Raw genomic sequence first — 20,266 nt, forward strand, 5'->3', positions numbered from 1 at the left:
AGATGATATTTTAACTAAAAATTTCACCTTGTCTATACTAAATTTAGTAATTTTTATCTTAATATCACATCATAATCTAGTGGCATAGTCAATACCCCTTTTCAAACTTTTAATATGCAATATTAACCTATGTATTTCTTTTAAGAAACCATTTATGTTAGGACTCTATTAGTTTCAGTTGTGTTGTAACTCTTCCATGTATATATATCTTGTTGTATCTTGAACATTTTAATTAATTTACAAATAAAGTTATCATCTTGTAGCTATGAATTCTTTGGCCACGACGCATCATTTTGTTAGTATTAAGTTGACTGCCTGTAATTTTTTGTGCATTTAAATTTCTCCTTTTTCATTTCTCATTTTTTTGTGCTATGTAGTATCTGTTTATAACTACATTCTCAACCAAATGAAGCACAAAGAGCCAATATCGCCTCCACGGAGGCTCGAACCACTCCCTCCCACGTGGGGTGCAACCGGGTGCCACTAGACAAGGTCTTTGGCTTCATTTCTCATTAAATGTACACAAATAATTTTTTGTTGTCAATATTAATAATATAGGAAAGTTTACGCTGTTGATTAGCGCACCTACAATTTTAAACTTTCTACATTTATTTTTCATTATACTTTAAGTGGAATTGACACCTTAAAATTTTTCTAAATAAGTTAATTTACAGGGCCGTTCCAATAAAAATTGGGGTCCTGTGCGATATCTTAAATTGTGCCCCTTTTTCAAGTAATTTGCATATATAAATAATAGTTGTTCAAAAAACTGTGTCAAAAATTCAAAATATAAATATTGTATAAAAAATACAACTAAATTTCATTTAAAAAGTGACATGCCCCGTGGCACATTTAGACGCAAAATCATTCACCAAACTTTTGATTATTTTCATTGTCACAATGATCCTTATCATCGTTGTGTACACTATGATTTTAATTTTTTCCAATCTCACAATCATCTTGATCTTCTATATGAAGATTAACATCTATCAATTTTTCTTTGCATCATCTTTTTGCACATCTATTTGAGTTTTTTTTTGTAATGAATTTTTCAAGAGCTCCCTTTTGATATTGAGTTAGTTGCTCAATTCTTCTTTTCTTTTTTATGCTTCTCAAACCCAGATGAATATTTTCTAAAATACATAATTATAAATTTCTTAGAAAAAAATAAAAAATTATTTAGAAACTCTATAAATAAATAATTAATCAAGAAACAAATTCTTGAATACATTATTTTGAAATCAGAATTACTAAGTCATGTAAATAAAACAATAAACAAGAATTGTGAATATTTGTTGTCAAAAAAAGAATTGTGAATATTTAGTAATTTTAATTACCTAAGAGAATTGAAAAACTTGAGTGATCAAGAAAAATTGAAGAGTTCTGTTAAGCTGCGTCTGTCATTTATTTTTGCGTCAATTGCGTATTTGCATGCTACTGCTGCCTGTGACCGCTGAGATTTGCGATTTTACATAATTGATATTGTGTCTCTGTCATATGCTAATTGATGTTTGCACCAACTAGAAAATTAGTAATACCTAGACACCTAGTTAGGCTAGTTGTGGGATTTGTGTAAATATAAGCTATGTAATGTAATAATGTTGGTAATGACTAATGAAAGGAATCAAAGGATTGAATTGAAAGCTACGGTAATTAGAGATTAGGGAAAGCCGAAAGCCACATTAATTAGGGTGATGTGGGATCATTGGGATGGCTGCGCACTTGCGCCGAACTGCCAAAGGAAAAAAATTGCTTAATGCCTAATGGCCCTTATATACTGTATGTCTGTATATATATACCGATTAATTTTTTTTTTTAAATGTGGGGCCCCCAAAAGTTGGGGGCCCTGTGCGCCGGCCCTTGGTAGACGTGCCCAGGGCCGGCCTTGTTAATTAATAATATAATTTTTCATATATACACCGTACACATATATACATATATTATTAGTATATTTTCTGAAAATAAGAGACAACTTCAATCTATATCATAAGACAAAATGTAGTTTTTATTTTTTTGTGCCAATTTGAATCGCGCACAGCAATTGTTGGCCTATCGTGCAAGAATATGAACGACACAACATGCAGACCATTAAATAAAAGAGAAAAAGATACATTTATTAATGCAAATTTCTACTACACTTCAACTTAAGCATTACAACTACTATTTTGCGGTCACAATCTCGATCCATCCTTCAAATTAGGGCATCTCTGATCTTCATACTTCATTAATCCTCAGCTTTAGAATATTCTGCAAGTCACAAAATTAAACCATAGTTATATATATATTGAAGCTTAGGATCCCATGAGAATATACCCGAGAAGAAAATTAAGAACCAATTTTAGCCTTACATTTACAAAAATTCAAGAGATCATATCATTTTAAAAAAACACGATAGCATTTTCATAATTATTGTTAACTTCACCTTGCAAACTTGAACATTTAAATATGCAATATGTAACAACTAAATATGCAAACCTTGATAAATTTTATAAAATCAATTGAAAAGCTAAATTTTAAATCTAAACATAAAAACTATACCCTAAGCAATAAAAAGTGAACCACTAAACCAAATAAAACAAAAAACTTAGCCATAAATTCTAAAATCGAAACCTTAATTGCAATGCGCTTTCACATTTCAGCTCATGCGGACAAGGCTTCCCTGCGGATTGCATCATTAGGTAGGCATAAATGCACCACACACCAAAAAAATGCACTACATCTAATGGTGTATTTTTGAACACTTTATGGTGCATTTATGCGTACCTAAGGGTGAGTGTCCGCACGGGAACCTGAACACACACACACATATATATATATAGTTTGGCTGTTGGGTTGATAATCATATAATTTCAAGTTTGATTCCATATGAGAGTGGCATATTAGTCTCTTAGTTAGCTATAAATAATTGTATATAAGCTAGTTTTCTATTTACCCGCCCTTTTATAGTCTTTTAACAACTAAGAACATAAAGCGGATTTCACTTAAAGTATACTTTGAGGATTTTCCCTTAAACCAAAGAAAATTAAAGGTAAGGAAGGCATGTATGCATTTACTTGGTACAATCCACATCGGGGCCTGTAAGTATAGGCGAATAGGTGACATTGCAGGTGCCAATAACCTGAAACGCTTTATCTTCATCAGCTCCACTCAGACTCCCATCTCCCTGCAGGCACTTGCACAGCCCAATCTTCAGCTTCCTCCTGTTCTTCAGATTCCTCACAATCTTCTCCAGAACCAGACAACCTACGCAGCATGTTTCTGGGATTGTTTCCTCGTCAACATTCACCAAGAAATCTTTGCAGGGTGACAGCAGGCTCAGAGCTATGCTGCACACTAAATTGCTGTCATCTGCACCAGTTCTTGCTGCACTCACAGCAGCCATGATGATGAGAATCAGTAACCCCCACACCTTCATCCCCTTCATCTGATAATCTTTCCAATTAAGTTTTGGTTTTGAGTTTGCTGTGATCTTGGGTTGTATTTATATCTGATAGATCATGATGATGATGATGATGATGCAAGACTAACTGCAGTTTGATTTGTGGGTGTGGCACTAAGACAAAGTAAATTACCCAAATGGTTAATCAAGACACTAGTAATTTTATCAGGGAAATTACAGTTTTTTTCATGAGTTATATAGGGTAACTGTAGGATTATGATTGTGGGTCGTACTCACTTCATGTCTGGTACCTAAGTTATAATTGACGTTGTAAATTTCGTCCCTTATGTTTTGTTAGAAAAAGAACAAAATTTGCAATGACAGTTATAGCTTAGGGACGAGAAGTGAGCAAGACCAACAAGTAGGGACGAATTCTACAACTATCTTATAAGACCAAAACTACAATTTTTTTAATTTCACCAATTTTCATTTTTAACTATCTCATCCAATAATAAATGTAATTAATTATCATTTTTGGGTACTTCTGACTTTATTATAAGTAGTGTAACTATCATATTTGTACTTTTTTAGCCATTCGGGTGTCTAAAATATGCAAAAATTTGAATGAAGTAGTAGCTCCAAAAGATTAAAATAAGCATGTATTTGATAGTTAAAGATATATTATTCAATGAATAAAATTGAGAGTTGAGAATCAAATAGTATAAGAAAATAACAAAATATCTTATGATTCTATTGTTTTACTAACAAAAATATGTTGTTAAATTAAATACCTATGAATTTAAATCATTTACCCAAGGATTTTTTGTTAGTAAATTTTATTTTTCTTGTGTGAAAATAGTGAAATTAATATAGTTGAGAGATATTTTGATAATTTAACCTAATAAGAATAAGAATATATATAATGGATAGATAAACATTTGGATGAAACAATACATCTAGATTATTAAAATATATAGGTATATATTTGATAGTTAAAAACATTATTATTAAACAAAACATATCAGAAAGTCAAGAATTAAAATATTAAAATGTCAAGAGACTATTTTAGTCATTTAACTTGACAATAATATAATGGAGGAGATTATTTTGAGGTGGTGGCAGCTAATTAAGTGGGTGTATAATCATTAGTTGTGAGCTTGTCAAGGAAAAATAGAGGAATGAGAAACTTTGATATCCCTCCAATCCCCATTCCCATCCCCCATCATGCTCCACCTTCAATTTTCATGGAAATTATTGTACTCACCAAAGTGATTTTATTGGATAGAATCATAGAATGCAAATCAAAGTAAGATACTTAAATGGGTTTTTCAAATTTGCATTAATATATGTTGTCTCTTCAAAAAAAAGAGGGGGGGGGGGGGGGGGGGGGGTTTCATATGGAGGTTACAAAAATGTAGAATTTAAGCGTAATTAGGTAGTGGATGGTTGTGGAAAAAATCATTATTGTTGTTTCCAAAAAGGTTGAATACCAAACTCCAACAGTCCCATGCTCTGCTCCGGCAGAACATCTAGGAGGATGTAAATTACGGTAACTCAGTTGAACACAGAATTAGACTTTTGTTTAGTGCGCACAACGAGTCACATTAAGAGGTTGCTCTCACACTATCGTCGGAGAAAATCATACTTGGATGGAGGGCAAGATAAAGTTGTTCCCATGCACATCATCTTAGGCATTAGGCCAGTCCTAAATAGGAATTAGAGGTGTAACATTATTGATGTTCAATTGGCTCAAGTTTTGAAGTGTCTACAAATAAAATGAAACATATTCTTGTATATAGTACTTTCAGTGTGGTGTGACTATGATTTATATTAATAAAATGAGTTTTTACGAAAGGTGTTACGAAGATATTCTTTGTACTTCTCTATCTTGTTAAGTTTTTATGGAACAAAACAATTGTTCAACGTGTAGTTCAGTCATTAATTATACTAAGTTAGATAGAGTTTGAACTAGAGTCTGTAATAGCAAGAAGAAGTTTGTGTATTAGACTTGAAGAATGAAGATTGAACCAACCTGCTAGATTGTTTAAAGACTTGTTCAACCCAGTTATAACTCTAGAGAAATCTACGGAGATTATCTATATAAAGATCATCTTATTATCTCTCATTGATTGATCGAGAATTTACAGATAGAAGCTAGTACATTCAGAAATACCTTCAAGCTAAATCGAGGACTTGATCGATCATGTTCAATTGAAGCTGATTAGAAATCTCATCAAGTCAAGTGCATCACTTGTTGTTGATCATGGGTAGAATATCTACATGGAATTGACGCAAGTCAAAGCAAGCTGCAATTGAGGGTGAGCCTCAATTTTGGAGATCAGGAGATTGGGAGATCGCAAGCCAGTTCACCTAAAGGGTGAGCCTCAATTTTGGAGATCGGGAGATTGGGAGATCGCAAGCCAGTTCACCTAAACTCTACAACTAGCTAGCTAAGTCTTTAGTGCTTGTAAATTGAGTTCTTCGCACCCCTCTTGTTGATTCATAGGATGCTCCCCCCCCCCCTCCACCGCCCAGATGTAGGAGCATGAATACTCTGAATTGGGTTACCAAATCTTGAGTGTTCTTTACTATTTTCTCTTGGTTGCCTATTTTTAATTGTGCGAACTACTATATTCTATTAGTTTGCTGAACTATTTCAGAAAGTATTTATCCAAGAAATGAAAATCGCGTAATTGAGTTTGTTACTTAACGATTTAGTTAATATCTAGATCATTCTTAAATCTTAAGTAGTCAGACTTCTAGCAATCGGTCATGAATTTCAATTTATATATTCTTTTGTTTTTATTTCTTGTATGTGTGTCAAGTAAAACTAAAATTATGGGCAAAGACAAGTTTTCAAATGTTAATTATATACATCAAAATAAAGGTCAAACCAGAGATATAAGTTTTTTTTTGTGAGGAGGAAAACCTGCAGGCCGCACTACCTTCTGTGTAATAACTTGCAAATCACACAGGAAAGATAAATCACATTAGAAAAACTTTGTAAGACGGACTCAATCGAGAGTATGTTGACAAGAATCAAATTCAACTCATAACCTTATAATACTAGAGTCATGTTTTACCTACTCAATCACTATTTTCGGATAAGAAATCACCACTTTCAGATAAAAGACATCTTAAGTTTTTTGTCCCTATTTATGTGGGATGGGGAGACAAGGGAAGACCAAGGTTTTGAGTGGTTGACCATGTTAGATCAACTTCAATTTTGCGGTTTCAAAGAAGTCTACATTTTCTACTTGGCTTATTATTATTTTGTCTGGGTAATTGAATGGGAAGATAAGAAGATTTATGGTGCAATGGTATGCCCTTTAGGTTGTGACTACTAGGCCTATCGTCCATGGCGGTCCACTCAATTATGAGATATTGACTCAAGAGTATTATTATTATCATTTAATTTTGATATTAAAATTTTACAGTTCACAATATTATTGTTCCCAAAAGATTGAATCTCCAATCTCAAGGGTCCTCACAATTCAACCTGACAAAGCATCTGAGAGGATATCGAAACGAAAGTGTTATTAAGAAGTTAATGACAAGTTTACACAATTACACTGAACGAAAAGTGTTCATATTTATAAGTCATATATAGCGTTGATAGGGTTATACGCTAGATTTATTGGCTCAATAACCCGGGCTCCGATCACTTTTAGGGGGTGTTTGGTTCAAGTTATATTAGATAACTAAGGTTATATTTGCTTGGAATTTAAGGTTATCATGTTTAGTTCAAGTTAGGTAATTTTTTTTCGAAAATTTAACATAACCTCCATATAAGATTTTTAGCTATTGAAAGGGAATGTGAGATACCCATTTTTTGTCATAAGTATTACACTTTCTCTCATAACATAACCTCCATATAAGGGAATGTAACATAACCTCTATATAAGGTTTTCATCAAAAGTATCACATTTTTTGGTCATAGGTATTACACTTTCTCTCATAAATAACAATTAAATAATTTATCCATTATTAATAATGCATTTTTTCTCATAACTATTCAGCCCTAAATATTTACATTTTAATTTAAAAGTATTACATTTTCCCTAAAAAAATATTGCACTTTTCATTATAAGTACCAAATAATTTATTTCTGATAATATTACATTTTTTACATAAGTATTACACTTCCATCATGACACGACCCATCTCACATATAAAAATCCGTAAGACGGTCTCACATGAAACACACTCTATAACTTAATATGATATTCTTGACATATTTAGCAATCCATTATAAGATTAATAGTTTAAATGTTTAAGATTTTAAAATTTTATATATAGAACACATGCTTCAATTTGGTACCTGAAATGGTTTAATTGACGAAATTTTAAATAATTCAATGCTCAAATTAGTTGAAATTGAAAACTAGGGACTACAGTGGAAATATATTTGAAAATATTATTGTCCGGAATTTAATGACTAATCAAATGACATTGTAGACTACAAGCTGCTCCCATTGGAATTCAAACTAGCAACATTGTGGTTAACCAACTAACTTAGTTGTAATTGTCCCTAATATATTGAATATTTCTAGAAATTAAATATATTCGAATTTTAATATATGTTCAATGTAACTATTAAATATAGTGATTCATTTTCACACCATCATCATATCATAAAAAAACAACAAAACTTTTTATGCTTGCCAGCTAAATACACAACACATGTTATATACCTTTCTCCCCTCACAATATAAACACAAAAACACCTTTAACCGTTTCATGCTGGCATGCCCTGTATAAAGCCATTCCTTTCCTTAATACCCTCCAAAACCACAAGTTCATCCACAACTCTGCTGGAATGGGAACCATCAAAACCTAAACTGAATTAGTCCCGTTTTATGAAATGTATACAGATATTAGTAGTGTATATAAAAAGAATTGTTGAAACCTATTCCGAGTAAAGTAAAATTACTGAAACACAAAGAGTTGAACGCTCAAAACTCTGTAAGTGTGACACTGAGTGAAACCCGAATTAGCTATTTGCTTCACTATAAAAGGAAATACAAGTTGAACAATTTCGATCAAAATCTTGAGGTGAAGTGAGGGCTAGAGATGGTGAGATTCTTTCCGGTGTGGATGTTAGGGTTCATAACGCTGTCGCTGATCACCACTCCACCTGTGCACTGCAACGTCTCGGGTCGAGACGTCGTGGTGGCGTTGCTTCCCTGCAAATCGTTCTCGACGGAAACAACCGCCTCCGGCCACTCTCAACCCGCTGCACGGCAACCGCACCGGAGAATCGTCCTCCTTGCTCCCATTGACCCTAGTATCAATTGCACTACGTAAGTATACATACACATTGTTTGTTATCATCACACACTTACCACTACACTAAAAACTATACCTCGTAACAAATTGAATGCACAACTTTATTTCCTTTATAGTTTATACAGTTATATTTTTGAAAGGTCAAGTGTTCGATTTGGCCCTTCAACACACATAAATACTATAGTGTCAATCAGCACAATGTCTCTTCGAGTGGACATTGTTTTAAGCATAATGTATAAGTGACGTGGATATATTTTGGGCAGGCTTAGGGCACTATCTAAATGTGGCGGCGGTGGCGGCGGCGATAGGCTGAGGCATCATAAGAAGACAGGGATGACGTTGAAGACCGGCGAGGTTGGGAGATACAGCCGCCGTTTTGTAGATGCTAATAAGAAACATCCTCGTCGGCGGCGGTCGGCGTCCAAAGTTTTAAGTAGTTAGGTGGTTTTATGTATAAGGTGATGAGCTGAGAGAAATTGATTATTATATATTGTCCTCTCAGATAGTGTAATTATTTGAAGAAATTAAATTCAATATTATCTATATCTTCATTCTTCAATCATGGATGCCAATTACAATAATTAATTTTTCTTCTATGTAATTTTGATTTTTTTTTTTTTGTGACTGAGAAAAACTCAGAATATTTAAGGATAAAATTACTCATGAGTAATAGTCCACAAAAAATAATATTAAGAAAATCTGGTAATTAATTAATTAATTGTTCCTTAATGTAAGCACTAAAATTCACACTAATAATGTATTACTCCGCAAAGTACATAAAGAGAGTAAGTTGTACTTAAACACAATGTAATTAATTAGTTGTTCATTATGAATGTATGAAATTAATTTTTTTTTTGAATACTACTAACTCTATTACAATGCAGTATCTGTTCATAACTACTTTCTCAACCTATTGAAGCACAAGAGTCAGTATTACCTCCACTGAAACTCGAACCCACCACCTCCCGTATAAAGGGAAAGGTTTGATGCCACTGGACTACAAGGTCTTTGGCAATGTATGAAATTAATTAGTAGTTCATGTATTACTATTTACTGAGATGTGATTGTAACGACCATGTTTCTAGGCTAGGGAATCGTGATAGTTTCGAGTACTCCGCCATATAAGACACGATATGAGTGTAACACGTAGAGCTGTTAAAGCAGGTTGGCGGGGCCCGCCCACCCTTTTGGCAAGCGGGTTAAAAACCCCACCAAAATGCGGGCCTAAGACGGTCTCACATGAAACACACTCTATAACTTAATATGATATTCTTGACATATTTAGCAATATACGACTCATTACCAAGGTTGAAAAAATCGATAGGCGCTCCCAGGCGCCTGTTTTTAATTTGTTTTTAAAAGTCTTTTATGCTTTTAAATTTAAAAAAAATATATTTTAAGTGTTAATAATTATAAAGTGTTTAATATTTTAAGTCTTTACGCTTTAATAGTTAAAAATTAATACTGAATAAGTTAATAGTTATTATTTATTAATTATTAGTATATTACTTATTAGTTTAATTTAATTATTACTTACTACTTATTAGACCATTAAGAGTATTAGTTAATCAATTATAACATTAATAGTTTAAATGTTTAAGATTTTAAAATTATAAATAAATAAATATATAAATATATATATATATATATATATAACCGCCTAGGCACCCGGCCGCAGAGGAAGCCGATTTTGGTCTTCCTCGACGCGGCTGGGCGCCGCCTTACGCCTAGGCCAGGCGTGATTTTTGCAACACTGCTCATTACATATAAACATACAATTATCTATATTTTGAATGCTTTTGTTTCTCAAGGTTAATCACACATATATGTATAACGATAAGATAATAATCACATATGGTCTAGCTCGCTGCATAAAGTCTTCCTGATACAATTTATTTTTTATATATATAATTTGCAAACTATTATACAAAAATGAGATTTATTCACTATACACATTTCAACAATGATTGCAAATTTCTCTCGTAATAGTTCAAAAAAAAAAAAGAAGAAGAGAATAATCACCCACATTTCATGCTTTCACCAATGACTTGAGTCTTTCGACTTGTTTGGTAAATATTGTTTGGGTTAACTTTTAACTATTTAACTTTGATTCAAATGACTAGACCTAAAAATGTTGTTTTAACTGTAATTAATATGTTGAGCATATAATATATAAACATAAATGTGCAATCCAACTATCAGCATAAACTTTTAATTGAGATAGAACACATGCTTCAATTTGATACATGAAATAGTTTAATTGACAAAATTTTAAACAATTCGATGCTCAAATTAGTTGAAATTGAAAACTAGGGAATTACATTGACAATGGAAATATATTTGAAAATATTATTGTCCATAATTAAATGACTAATCAAATGACATCGTAGACTGCAAGCTGCTCCCATTGGAATTCAAACTAGCAACATTGTGGTTACCCAACTAACTTAGTTGTAATTGTCCTTAATATATTTAATATTTTCGACCTTGATCATTAGAAATTAAATATATTCCAATTTTAATATATGTTCAATGTAACTATTAAATATAGTGATTCATTTTCACACTATCATCCTATCATAAAAAACAACAGAACTTTTTATGCTTGCCAGCTAAATACACAACACATGTTATATACCCTTCTCCCCTCACAATATAAACACAAAAACACCTTTAACCGTTTCATGCTGGCATGCCCTGTATACAGCCATTCCTTTCCTTAATACCCTCCAAAACCACAAGTTCATCCCCAACTTTGCTGGAATGGGACCCATCAAAACCTAAAGTGAATTAGTCCCGTCTTATGAGATGTATACAGATCGATATTAGTAGTGTATATAAAAAGAATTGTTGAAACACAAAGAGTTGAACGCACAAAGCTCTGTAAGTGTGACACCGAGTGAGACCCGAATTAGCTATTTGCTTCACTATAAAAGGAAGCACAAGTTGAACAATTTCGATCAAAATCTTGAGGTGAGGTGAGGTGAGGGTTAGAAATGGTGAGATTTTTCCCAGTGTGGATGTTAGGGTTCATCACACTGTCGCTGATCACCACTCCACCTGTGCACTGCAATGTCTCAGGCCGAGACATCGTGGTGGCGCTGCTTCCCTACAAATCATTCTCGACGGAAACAACCGCCTCCGGCCACTCTCCCGCTGCACGGCAACCGCACCGGAGAATCGTCCTCCTTGCTCCCATCGACCCCAGTATCAATTGCACTACGTAAGTATACATACACATTGTTTGTTATGATCAAACGCTTACCACTACACTAAAAACTATAACTTGTAACAAATTGAATGCACAAATTTATTTCCTTTATAGTTTATACAGTTATATTTTTTAAAGGTCAAGTGTTCGATTTGGCCCTTGAACACATATAAATGATATAGTGTCAATCAGCTCAGTGTCTCTTCAAGTGGACATTATTTTAAGTATAATGTATACCTAACATGGATATTTTGGGCAGGCTTAGGGCACTATCTAAACGTGGCGGCGGTGGCGGCGGCGATAGGCTGAGGCATCATAAGAAGACAGGGATGACGTTGAAGACCGGCGAGGTTGAGAGATACAGCCGCCGTTTTGTAGATGCTAATAAGAAACATCCTTGTCGGCGGCGGTCGGCGTCCAAAGTTTTAAGTAGTTAGGTGGTTGTATGTATAGGGTGATGAGCTGAGAGAAATTGATTATTATTGTCGTCTCAGATAGTGTAATTATTTGAAGAAATTCAATATTTTCTATATCTTCATTCTTCAATCATGGATGCCAATTACAATAATTCATTTTTCTTCTAACTAATTTTGATTTTTTTTTTTTGTGACAAAAAAACTCGAAATATGTAAAGATAAAATTACTCATGAGTAATAGTCCACAAAAATCGTATTAAGAAAATCTCGTAATTAATTAATTGTTCCTTAGGAATGTAAGCACTAAAATTCACACTAATAATATTTTCAAAAAAAGAAATTCACACTAATAATGTGTCCGCATGTATTACTCCGCAAAGTACATAAAAGAAAGTAAGTTGTACTTAAACACCATGTAATTAATTAGTTGTTCATTATGAATGTAGGTAATTAATTAGTTGTTCATGTATTACTATTTACTGTGATGTGATTGTAACGGTCATGTTTCTAGGCTAGGGAATCGTAATAGTTTCGAGTACTCCGCCATATAAGGCACGATATGAGTGTAACACGTAGAGCTGTTAAAGCAAGTTGGCAGGGCCCACCCGCCCTTTTGGCGAGGCGGGCTAAAAACCAAAATGCGGGCCTAAGCCTTAGGCCCACGGGGTTAGGCGGGGCCCGCCAAAACTAACCCTTTTTTTGTAACATATATACTAATATACTTATACTATACAGTGTCGTCTGTCAAACATATATACAATGTCAAAAACTCATATAAAATGAAATAAAATAATAAAATAAATTACATCACAAAGCAAGAAAATGACTATATTTATGTTTTAAAATATATATATATATATATATATATATATATATATTTACTTGGCTGTGGATGGTGGTCGAAGAGTGATGATTAGTGAAGCTGTAATCTACCATCTGCCGGGGCGCCACAAATCGCGTCACCCCCCTACTTGACCCTTGGTCAAACGCGGGGAGCGAATTTCGCGTCGCCCCCCTACTTGACCCTTAATCGAGCGCGGGGAGCGGATGTTGGCCTCCCGTGCCTCAATTCGGGGTGCGGCTGACCCAAATGTGAGTCCCTGGCGACGGCCGTAGGTCTGTGCCTATTAACACTAATCAGTGTCAAAGATTGATAAAGTTTTGAGTTTGGGTTGCATGGTATAAGGGGCAACGGTGGCACATGGATAGAATTTTAGTGGGACGGATAAGGGGATTAGGTTTAGGTTTAGAACTTTAGAGGGAAATATGGAATGGGCAGATGGGTAAAGGATTAAAAAATAACAAAATGAGAACTAAGTGGAGGGAATCAAGGAAATGATGTCTGCTGAATGTTGATTTCTAGGAAGTGGAAATCTGAATGAATTTTTTTTAATTTTAATAGGTGGGCGGGCGAAGCCCGCGGGCTAAAAACCCCGCCCCTAAAAACCAGCCATAATACGGGCCTGCCTCGCCCTTTTGGCAGGGCAAGGCAGGATGGGCTAGCCCGTGGACTAAACCCATTTTAACAGCTCTAGTAAAACGAGTGTTTGGTAAACAATTTTTTGACTTGGTTTATTCATGTCATTAAGTTAAAAATGAAAAAAAAATTATTTTAAATAGTTTATTATATATCAACTTATTGCATTTTGGTTTTAAAAGTCTAGTTTAGGAGTTAAACCGACCATAATGAGCAATTTCACTATAAAGCCAACAAAAACCAAATAGATAGGCATTGATTTCTGGTACTTGCTAAGGTAACCATGAAACAATGTCAAACTATGAATCATCAAGAGTTAGACAAACACCATCTTGATGCTGGGATTGAGCCTAAGCACATCAAAACATTATCAAATATGAAGACTGGTGTTGGGGTTAATCCTAAGAACAGCAAAACATTATCAAATGTGAAGACTAATGTGGGGTTGATCCTTAAGAACAGCAAAACACTGTCAAATTAAGCAAATATGTACACTTTGCTTAATTTGCAGCAAACTAGAACTTGGAGAATATAGCATTGTAACAGAAGAAAGGATCCTTACCACTACAGTATACTCGAAACAGCTCCCCGCTGTGATGAAGAGCCAATCTTTTACATTCAACAACGACGTCTTTGCTCACTTCTGCAACAGACCGTTTCAGCTTGTTCTCTGGATGGTCGTGGATGAGATACTTGGCCACCCTGACGTGAAAAGAAAATCACAGATGTATGTAACTCAATTCACACATTAAAAACGGTCGTTTCCAGCATTCCATTGATGAAAGCCAAACTGAATTTGCAATTTCTTCTACCAAATAATGTGTTCAAGAATTCCATGTAAGTAATGTCACAACAATGGCTGCAGGAGAGGGGTGCCATGAAATTTAAGGGTCTAATGCTCGTTCTGCTTCCCTAATGCATATGACAATTGACAAGGGAGCCTTGTAAAGTAGAAAACTTTCCATGAAAGCGGTTTTCAGTTTTTCACACTTAACAATTATGGATTATCCAATGAGAGGTAAGCATTATGCATAAAACGAAAGAGAACTAACAAGAGACTAATATTTCATGGTTGCATTAACTGTAAAGTTATTACTCTACTAGTTTGGATATGAAAGGGAAAAGAGAGAATACTTGAAACAGGGTGATTGTTGTGTACCTGACTATATCAAGTTCTTTATCCAAGCGTTTTAAGGACAATGGTAGGGAAAGCTGAAGTCTATAAAGTGCACAAACAGCATCCATACACAGTTCAGGATCATCTTCAAACGCCAAACACATGTCAGGTTCAAGCAGCCATGGCCCTCCTCTCGCTTTCTGGGATTTCAAGTAAGTATCTGAATCTTCTGAATCCATAAAAAAGCCTCCTTTCGAAGGGGCTACTGCACTGCCCTTTGATCCATCACCACGGCTGGAACTTCTCGAGCTCACTCTACGGTCCTGCAGATCGTGAAGATACATTTTCTTCCGTGGAGAAACTCCACTATCATGGCTCTTCCTCAAGCTTCTTTTCCTCTTCACCGCGCGCTTTTCTTTTTTTTCATGGCTTTTGTGAGTGGAAGATGATTTCTCTGTTTGTCCCAAACCTTCTGAACCACAGAGGTTTGCTAGAGAGGCCCCTTCATCCACAGGCCTCTCTTCATCACTGTCACTGAGAACCACCACAGGTGAAGCCACTATGATTGAAGATGATGCATCTGCCATAAACATTGATCAATCATCAATGGGATATATATCAGTACTACCACTAAAACTTCAAGAAGCTCCAATTTTAACTAACAATATTATTTATAGGGGCAGGATACATCAGAACTACCACTCATGCAAGAAATGCAGTCAGTTATCCGCGAATACACAATCAGCCATTACAAGATGCACAATCCTAAAACAAAAAATGTCACTGCCTTTTCTAGGAAAATACTTGACTATGTTTGGACTTTGGATAATAGTTTCTATGTGCACAATAAGTTATCCACGAATGCACAATCAGGCATTACAAGATATAGTCCGCAACTCTCGGGGAGGGCTAGTTCTTGTTTGATCCCAATCCTATATATATATATCCAATCCTATATATATACAGATATGTTAGAATAAAGCTCTTACCACTCACACCAAAAGCTATAGCTCGTAGCAAATGCGCAACTTACTTCCTTACTTAGGCTTTACCGGCCTCCAATGGCCCCTTTACCGGCACTGCCCAACAATTACCTGTGACCTGATTCTGATACCACTTGTTACCACTCACGCAAAAGCTATAGCTCGTAACTAAGGTACAAATACTTATAGACCGCCGTCACATTGTTCGAGACAGGTTGAGTGCTGGACTTGGCCTACTTTACAAGCCTCCGCCTAACAATCCCCAGTCACTTAGTTACTAGACATGCCCCTTTACCGGTCCTATCCAACAACATATATATATGCAGGTGTGCTATAGAAGATTATTATACCTTTCATCTTTGTTCTGCTACTCCCCATTGCATCTGGAGTGGAAGCAGGGTGGGCTCCATTGTCAGCGATCCAATCACCATAACGATTTTCAGCCATTTTGCCTTCTTTCACTTCAACATATTTCTCCAAACGAGAAAATCTTTCCTCCAACAATCGAAACCTCTTCTCAGAAGCCTCAAGTTTGATGGCAGCTTCATTCTTATCACTCTTTAGCTTCTCAATCAGTTTGCATTTCTCCTCCTGCTCTTTCAGAAGCTCCTCGTTGATCTTCTTGTATCTCTCCTCACTCCTCCTCTCTAGAACCTTCTTCTCCTCCTCCAGACGAACGTTGTTTTCAGTTAGGTTATCGTATTCCCTCCTCAGATTCTTCAGCTCGTCTTTCAGCTTCACGTTCTCGATTTCCAGGCGCGATTGCTCCTCCTCCTCCTGCGCCGATTCCCGCTCTCTACTCGCCCCGATTTCTCGCTCGCTCATCGGAATCTCTTTTTCTCGGGAGAGATACTGCCAAAAATTAAGCAGCTGTCCGACGGTTGAGGTTCCGGCGGCGGTCGCCGGAGGCTTCCAGGACGACGAGATACCGGGGAGAGACCCGATCACCGGCTTGGACTCTGAACTCATCGGACAACTGGTCACTTTTTCCCAAAAGATGTTTGGTTTGATCACTTTTTCCCAAAAGATTTTTGGTTATAGATTTCGTGACAAAAGGGGGGGAATGATGGAGGCTTTTATGCAAATGATGAAACAAAAACAAAAAGCAGCAGCGAGGAGTATCGTAGGGAATTTTCTAGAAATGGCAATGAGTCGAATTTCGGAAATCGGAAAGAGAAGGAGGAAATGGAGGGTTAAAGGACTAACCGCGACGGCGGCTTGCGACGGAGACGGCGAGAGGAAGAAGAAGAGGAAGACGAGGGTTGAAGTGGAAAATCTTCTTCTGCCATTTTTGTGCCGGGAAGGAGAATCGGTGAAGACAGTGTGCTCTGTGTTCAAACCAACTTAATACCCATCACTATCAACTTAAAACCAACTCACCACATTTGTTAACTTAAAAATGATATAGAGTTTTTATTGGAAACGACTTAAATGATAGAGTTAATTGCATTTTTGGGTCCTACAATGTGGTGGTCCACTTTTAATATTTTTTATCAGAAAATTTATATTTGGTTATAGTGATATTTTTTATTATCCGTCGACGATTGTTGAAATGTCATTAAAGACAAGGATATTTCGATTTTTTTGTACAAAATAAGTTGACTCGTTATATTTTTTTGAGAAAATTCATAATTGAATATTGAAATGCCTTTGTAGTTAACAAAATTTAAACCGTTTCATCGATAGATGACCAAAAATGGTCATACCACAATAATATTAGGACCAAATAAGAAGTTTCTAATAAAAAAGAACTATTTGATGGACTGTCACTTATAAATCTATGACCAAAAATGAAATTGATGGGTAAATACGCATAAAGGACTGACCCGTACAGCCGGTCCGACAAGAAGTCACCCGACTGGTCAATCATAGCTATCAACCCGACCAGAACAAATCACTTGTGAACAACCGTACGGCCCGTATCGATAGGTCTTGTGACAAAATGCTCTTGGATCACCCTTTGAATTGCCCCGACGGAAGGCCACCCGACCGGTTTACCGTAGGATGACCGATCGGTCAACAAAGTGACGCAACCTGCATGCCGAAAAACCTAACTTATACAACAAGCAAAGTAGTCCAACTTGCGCCTGTAGGGCGGCGTTTGACATCTTGCATACATAGCAGCGCAGCTCTGCAACCTCAACCAGTCAACCTACGCATAACTTGCAAAGCGACCGTTTGACCAAGCCAACAAGAAGATGTCACGCCAAGCCACTTGCAGCTGGTGCATTAAATGCGTAGACCGACTTGGTTAGTATAAATAGGAGGGTCTCCTCCTCACTTCTCATATCATTTAATTGTAACAATTACTACTCGCTACTTGTAATCTCCACCCTGCAACATCAATCTACATCGTGGTCTACACCCCGTGTAACCGTTCAATTGCAACCTGTGCTCCGTAATAGCAACCTGCTCACCCTGTAATAACAGTCTGCTCACCCTGTAATAGCAACCTGCTCGCCCCGCAATTACAACCTGCACTATTCTAGCAACCTGTTTCTAACCACCTACCACTTAGAATACCACTCAGCCTCAGGCTGCTCGGTCGCCCTACGGTAAATCGACCGGCTGACTTACGAGCGCTCTCCCACTTATTCACAAACATACATATTCGTAATCGTAACTCCCGGTTTCATTTATGCTATCAGGAATTAACTCTAAATGATATATGTACGTCTATGGAGTATACTCTTGTCGCATGTATTGGAAAAAGAGTTCTACTACATATAGTCATATACTTCCAAATTCTACCCCTCACTTTTATGTACTCCATGACATGGTGCATATATATGAGATAATATACAATAGCCCAAAAATAAATATCACACATGGGAGGCACGATTTAAGTGGAAAACCCCAAATCCAGAAAAAATCATGGGACCACGAACAACAAAATTTCCACTATAACAAATCTCGAGTACAAATGTTAAGGCTATCACACGAGCCATACATTCATAAAACATCAAATTTATCAACAATATGTTAAAGGCATTCTTTCACATTTACAAACTAAAAGGAATAATATTTCATACTCGAAATATTCAACTACTATACCACGAATAAGATGAAAATGAATACAAATAATACGAAAATACCCAAAAAAAAACGTCTAAAATCAATACAAGCTAAACTTCAAAATATTTGATAAAAATTGCACCCAATATTTTAAAAACTCTCGACAAAATTGTACCAAAGATGAAGGAGAAAGGAAATGGATGGTTTTTTCTCCTTCCTTGCTGCCAAAAACAATGAGTGTTTGTTTTCAAAAATAATGAACGAAGACTAATAATTCATCATTTGCAATAGTGGAATGGAATATGCCATCTTTGAATATAAAACAAAATGAATTTTTATTTTCTTTCTCAACTTGCTTTTTCTTTATCCACCTTGCTGCCAAAGTATGAACATTGTATGCTGCTTCCCTCACTCTGTTCAAAATCCTGATGAAACCATTATTAGCTTCCTCAAGAAGCTACCAAAATCAGCATATATAATATGGGCTTGGTCTATAATGTAGACTATTTACCACATAGGGCGGAATTTAACCCAATAGCATGTACAAATTTTATTATGTAAATAAAAGTGAATAAATAAAAATAGTGGATCATTTTGTTGTTTAAATCAATCAAATGATGACACGAGTGTAGAAAGTGAAAATAGATGTAATATTATTCTAACTTAAAAGTAATTCTACAAGTACTCCTATTTTCAACTCCCTAATATGACATGTTTTGATTGCTTAATATAATAGGGGGTTATGATGTTTATCAATTCCTCTCTCTCTCCCTCTTTTTTTTCATCTAATAAAATTTGAATACAGGTAGAAGTAAAAGTTAGGAGTAGATTTTTGGAGACAAGGTAGTATATATTTTTAAAGAGTTTTTTGGGTCCTATGAATAATGTAGAGTGTCTGGCAATTTGGGTTCACAATTTCATTCCCAACATTAGTAATTTTGATGAGTTTTTTTATCAGTCATGTCGTCGAAACTCCTTAGGACTAAATTTATTGTTTCCACTTGCTATAATTATGTGCTGTTGTTTCCACTTCTTCTATCCATCGTGGGGTGTTTGGCAAACGGCTGATAGCTGGTTGGTTTAGCTAGTAGTTGATGGCTGATTGCGTTAACTGGTTTGACCAGCTGGTTGTATTAGCTAGTGATGGGTAAATACGCAATTGGACTACGCGCGCACTTTGCCACCCTACTTGACAACCACTCGGTCGGTCCGCATCGACCACTCTACATTCCGTCGACATCAGTCGGTCCGCATCGACCACTCTACATTCCGTCGACATCCACTCGGTCGGTCCGCATCCACCACTCTACACTCCGTCGACAACCACTCGGTCGGTCCGCATCCACCACTCTACACTCCGTCGACAACCACTCGGTCGG

At 35.8% G+C, this 20,266-nt stretch overlaps 3 protein-coding genes across 4 annotated transcripts in view; 1 reads left to right on the plus strand and 2 right to left on the minus strand.

Moving 5' to 3' along the window:
* The window catches only part of LOC116027221 (sterol 3-beta-glucosyltransferase UGT80B1), a 713,221-nt gene that overhangs the window by 551,387 nt on the left and 141,568 nt on the right, over positions 1–20,266 (plus strand). The window lies entirely within an intron of this gene.
* On the minus strand, positions 1,981–3,432 carry LOC116027815 (non-specific lipid-transfer protein-like). Its single transcript, XM_031269575.1, has 2 exons — positions 3,054–3,432; positions 1,981–2,247 (listed from the first exon to the last, which is right to left on the minus strand). Exons 1-2 carry the CDS (start codon positions 3,422–3,424, stop codon positions 2,238–2,240), a joined length of 381 nt encoding a protein of 126 aa, XP_031125435.1. The 5' UTR covers positions 3,425–3,432; the 3' UTR covers positions 1,981–2,237.
* On the minus strand, positions 11,249–17,207 carry LOC116027298. The gene is made up of 4 exons (XM_031268842.1): positions 16,223–17,207; positions 14,932–15,469; positions 14,335–14,474; positions 11,249–11,887 (listed from the first exon to the last, which is right to left on the minus strand). The coding sequence occupies exons 1-4, from the start codon at positions 16,839–16,841 to the stop codon at positions 11,778–11,780; spliced, it is 1,407 nt and encodes a 468-aa protein (XP_031124702.1). The 5' UTR covers positions 16,842–17,207; the 3' UTR covers positions 11,249–11,777.

This window comes from Ipomoea triloba, chromosome 1, assembly GCF_003576645.1.
Source record: "Ipomoea triloba cultivar NCNSP0323 chromosome 1, ASM357664v1".
Classification (NCBI taxonomy): Eukaryota; Viridiplantae; Streptophyta; class Magnoliopsida; order Solanales; family Convolvulaceae; genus Ipomoea; species Ipomoea triloba.